Here is a 5,141-nt window from a genome sequence, read left to right on the forward strand (position 1 = left end):
CCAAGCCCCCCCCCCCCCACATCCCGCCGCCTTCGCCTCCATTGTTCTTCGACCAACCTGGCGCCCTCCGCAACCCTGGCCCTCGCCCCCGGCGCCCCCAAGGCCCCCTCCCCGGGTTCCCAAGCCCAGAAGCCCCCTCCCCTTTGCAAAATCCCGGGGTCGCTCTTGCTCCTCTGGAGAGACCCCCCTCCAGCCCCCATTTATTGCACGGGCTCCCGGAGTCGCCCGGACCGATTGCATCCTCCCCCCCCCCACTCCCGCTGCACGCTGCCCCTCTGAGCTGGCCCTTCCCGGGCTCCTTGCAAGGGTACCTGCTCCCGAGGGACCCGCGTCCATCCCATCCACGCGGGCGGCGCCCCGGACCGGGGAGAGGGGGAGGAGGGCGCGCTTGCGACGGCGAGAGAGAGAGACCCACGTCCAAAGGCGCACCGGGACCTGGGCGCCGCTGCAGCCGCAGCCTCTGCTCGGGACGAGCCCGGGATCCCGGGATTGCGCCTGCGCGGTAGCCCATCCAACCAGCGCCGCCGCAGGCTGGGAAAGAGAGGGAGGGAGGGAGGGAGGGAGGAAAGGGCGGGGGAGGCGAGGAGCGGAGCAAAGAGGTAAGAAACGAGGGGAAGTCTCGAAAGAGCCGACACTTCCGACGCTTCCGAGGCCGGAGGAGAGATGCTCTTGGCCCCAGAGACGTCAGGAGAGAATTCCGGCCACAAAACGCCCAGGGCTGGGAACGGATGCAGGCAGCCCACCTCTAGCCCCCTCTAGGGAGCAGCATTAGGCAAACATTAGGGAATCGGGAGCCGAAGAAATTAATATCTCCAGGCAAGGAAAGGAAACGTCCCTAAAAGGAGCTTCTTCCACGAGGGTTTCCCAACCTCAGTGACGTCATCTCCCAGAATTCCTGGGGAATTCCCGAGGTGGTTGGGGAATTCTGGGAAATGATCCACCCATCTTCACGTTGAAAAATACTCTCTGGGCCTATGTCTTGCTTCGGATTGGACTCTGAAAGGGAACTTGAAATGGATAAAATATTTAAGATATGATTGTTAAAATTAATGATTAGAACATGGTATACTAGCAAAAAAAATTGTGAAATGAGATTTGAAGTAGAAGGAGGAGGAACATTTCAATGAAATATTGAGCTATAATATGTGATGTGGGGGGGGATAATTATGGAAAATAGGGCTCTCATAAAAGTATGTGATTTAATTGAAAAGTAATGAGTTAAACGTCTAAGATATGAATGAATATCAATATTAATGAATAGATTTGTATTATTTTTGATAATATAGTATAATTTTAGAATGTACCAGACAGAATCCCAATGTATGTTATGTATTTTATATTAGGTACTATAAATATAAGGGAAAAAGATAAAGGCATCATCTCCATATAGTGTACAGAAGTATTTCTTCTTTTTTTTAAAGAAGAAAAATAAACGATTGGCTGGAATAGAACAGACAAAGAATAATAAATATTAGGATATGAATTGAGAGGAGGGGGGGAAAATTGAGAAAATTTAAAGGAGAGGAGAAGTTATATAGAAAATTGAAAATGTTAATAAGATATGAAATGGTATGTAAAATGAATATGAAACTGAATTTGTGTCTGTACCAAGAGTTTTAACCCGGGATTAAGCAACTTTCAGAAAAGAGATTTTTTATGCTTTTATGTTTTGTGTTTATGTGTATTTATGTATTGTTTGTCTTGAAAATAAAACTTGTTTTTTTTAAAAAAAGAAAAAAAGAAAAATACTCTCTGGGCCTATGTCTTGCTTCGGATTGGACTCTGAAAGGGAACTTTTGAGTGTTCTTTACGCCAAGAGGATTCATCTATTTTTCTGCTCCTTTCTTGTCCTCCAAAACCACCATTGATTCCCCTCGAGTCAGTCCATTTTATGCTTGTTTTTCATTTTCTCATCTCTCTTCCCGGTTGAGATTTGCAATCCGTTCCCTCTTACTTACTCTTTACCCTTTTGTTCTTACTATTCCTGATTCGTTTTGCAATTCATTCCTTCTAAACCAACCTTTTTCCCCCAAAAACTTTTCAACTTGTAAGATAGCTGGATTTCAAGAAGTCCCCAACCAGCATGTGGACAACTCCACAATGAGTTGTAGTCCACCCATCTTAAAAGATGCCCCAGGTTGAGACACACTATTTTAAAAGCTGGCATTCACTTCTAATAAATAAATCAGCCAGCCAACCAACCAACCATCTAGGGCAGGGGTCTCCAACCTTGGCGACTTTAAGACTTGTGGACTTCAACTCCCAGAATTCCTCAGCCAGCTTTGCTGGCTGAGGAATTCTGGGAAGTTGAAGTCCACAAAGTCTTAAAGTCGCCAAGGTTGGAGACCCCTGATCTAGGGATTGTGCTGAAGCTAAGTGGACTGTTGTTCTCTGGGCATCCCAAATAATATGGAGGTTCATACAGTGCTGTGACACAATTTAGGACAAGGGTCTCCAACCTTGGCAACTTTAAGACTTGTGGACTTCAACTCCCAGAGTTCCTGGGAGCAAAGCTGGCTGAGGAACTCTGGGAGTTGAAGTCCACAAGTCTTAAAAGTTGCCAAGGTTGGAGACCCCTGATTTAGGATACAGATAGTTCCCTACTTAACAACAGTCACAAGAATGGGACCAGAATTTCCATTCCTAAGCTTGCATTGAGTTGTGTCCATTTTTTTTCTGCCACGGATGTTAAATGAATCACTGCAGTTGTTAAGCAAACCATATTTGTTAAACAAATCTGGCTTCGCCTATGACTTTGCTTGTCTGAAGCCAACGGAGAAGGTGATTACATGACCCCAGGATATTGCAACCCTTAAAAATAAATGCTGGTTGCCAAACGCCCAAATTTTGATCGAGTTACCATGGGGATGCTGCTATAGTCACATGTACAAAGGCATAAATCACTTTTTTAAAGTCCCATTGCAACTTCTAAGGGTCATTAAAGGAACAGTTGAGAGAATACCTATATGCAGGTAATAGTGAAAGGAAGATGACCCAAGAGGAGATAAAAAAGAAAGCGTTAAACCCTACAGCTTCATTCAACACTACTAGTAAAGGCATCTTTTTCCTGTTTTCTACATCTCTCATTTTAGTTAATTCTTTGGTTCTTCTTTCGAAGCACAGGTGGGTGCACAGGTGGTGATCCATTTCAATTTGTTCTGATTGAGTGACCTTGTTTCAAAATACCTGTAAGTTTCAAACTCTTAATCCTTCACCCCTTTTGCTTTGTTAGACCATATTAGTCCTACTAATGGTTTTGCCCCACAGCATGGATCCTTTGCAGCTGCAAGAGAGATCTAGTCCTTTCACCATTTGAAGCAACCATTCCCTGGATTTGTCCTTCTTCACTTCTTGTGGCCAACAAAGGAATCCACTGCTGGTGCCCCTTAGTGGAGATCTGAGGGAATGTCAAGGAAGTCACCCCAGCCTCTCTGTGCTGTACAGTACCATGGATTTCTTGGAGCGAGTCTCCACATTGGAAACCTTGCTGGCAACTAAGGTTCTTTGTTAATCAAATGTGTATGCTGCCCAACTCTTAAGACTCTGGGCTAGCTTGAATTATGCAGCGGATTCAGATTGTTGACAATGTTTTTTGGACACCTCTATGGTGCTAGCTCTTCTGATTCTAGCTGGCTTGCAACATCAGGAATGCAAACATGGAGGAAATCACAAAATCCATCTGTAGAACAAATACAACTAGAAACAAAGATGCTAACCCCTAAAACTAAGCCTATCATAGTTGCTCTAAAAGAAGTCCAAAGTCTCTCTTGAAGAGGACAAGGCTGGTCATCTTCATCACGTTGGGATGCACCTCAACTCAAGGGACAATGTCTTCCAGGAGGAGAGGGTTACTATAACTTTCTGAGTGCCCACAGAGGGTCTGCCGTAGGGGCGGAAAAAAAATAATCAAGATGGCTGTTGAAACCTTGCTTTGTTCTTGATGCTTCAAGGCACACTTTAAAAAGGACAGGGCTTTGAACATGCATCAAAGCCGCCACTCTGACTTTGGGGGCACACTTTTAAAGGGGTTCAGAGGTCACTGCAAAGTCTTTAAAAAGTTAGCTGTTCTGCGTAACCCAAATTCACCGGATAAATCACTTGGCTTGCTTCACATTAAGTCATAAGCAGAGCTTAAAATCAAATGTACAAGCATGAGGGTATATTTTAAAATGGGCACTTACATTTGTCCATGGTTACCTCAACCACTTTAGCCCAGAAATATGGTTGGTTGCATCTCTGAGTGATAGATTATCTTTTAATCTTTGCATTAAGATTGCATAGCATAAGTGCCAAAAATGGGTGGGTAAAAACCAACAGGTGCAGTCACAAATACATCTTGGCTGGAGACAATCAAAATGGGTGAGAATCATAATACTATGTATAATTTTGCATTGTGTAAAGCAGGATTTCATTTTGTGTGTCATCAAGCTACTACAATTTCTCATTATGATTACTTTAAAATTTTATATTACTAGAGGGAGGGGCAAAACAATCTTTTTTAAGTATACTTAAAAGACCATGTACCCTTCATCATCAGACTGGTTGACTATTTCTGTTGATGTTATTATGCATTATATTCTTACTCATTTTTATCCAAGATTTCTCTTGGTCTTATCTTGCCCAAGGTAAGTTTTCTCTCTGGAGAGATGCAGCATGCGAATGTAAAATATAATACAAAATAAGTATTATCCAGTTACATGCACATTATGAACTAAGAGAAGGAATTAGTTCGCTGCTTATTGCAATTGCCTTCCTCAGTAAATTCTGCCTAGAGTTTACTTTGATTGCCAAGGTCACATAGTTGATAACTTATTTAGGTTAGCCAAAACACAAAAAATTATCTCGGGTTACAGTTATATTGATTCAAATGCCATCAAAGTCAAGGCCACAAGTATGTTTACTTTATATTTCACATTCTTTGCTTCTTATCCAATATGTGACTTGGTTCTTAAATATTCTAAATTTCAACTTCTCAGTTATTTGGTTTACAGTCAGGCATCCAAATAATATTATTTAAAATTCCATTTCATGCCCTTGTTTCTACCATGAATCTAATCAGTAGCACACTGGTTTTAGAACAAAAATAAAAGACAAGCTTTTTTTATTGCACACCGAAGAAAAAACATTTGGCAACAAATGCC

At 42.8% G+C, this 5,141-nt stretch overlaps 1 protein-coding gene across 2 annotated transcripts in view; it reads right to left on the reverse strand.

Moving 5' to 3' along the window:
• Positions 1-479, reverse strand: part of LOC113420658 (protein argonaute-1) — a 79,843-nt gene extending 79,364 nt beyond the window's left edge. Inside the window, exon 1 of one of the 2 annotated variants that reach the window (XM_087970564.1) lies at positions 312-479. In XM_087970564.1, coding sequence (XP_087826690.1) covers positions 312-336 — 25 coding nt within the window. In that variant the 5' untranslated portion in view covers positions 337-479. The remainder of the gene's footprint in view (positions 1-311) is intronic. The other variant, XM_087970565.1, reaches the window with a different exon arrangement.
• Between the last annotated feature and the right edge of the window lie 4,662 nt (positions 480-5,141).

The sequence above is a fragment of the Notechis scutatus genome, chromosome 8, assembly GCF_049901735.1.
Source record: "Notechis scutatus isolate UNSWTSFEM ecotype Mainland chromosome 8, rNotScu1.2, whole genome shotgun sequence".
Lineage (NCBI taxonomy): Eukaryota > Metazoa > Chordata > Lepidosauria > Squamata > Elapidae > Notechis > Notechis scutatus.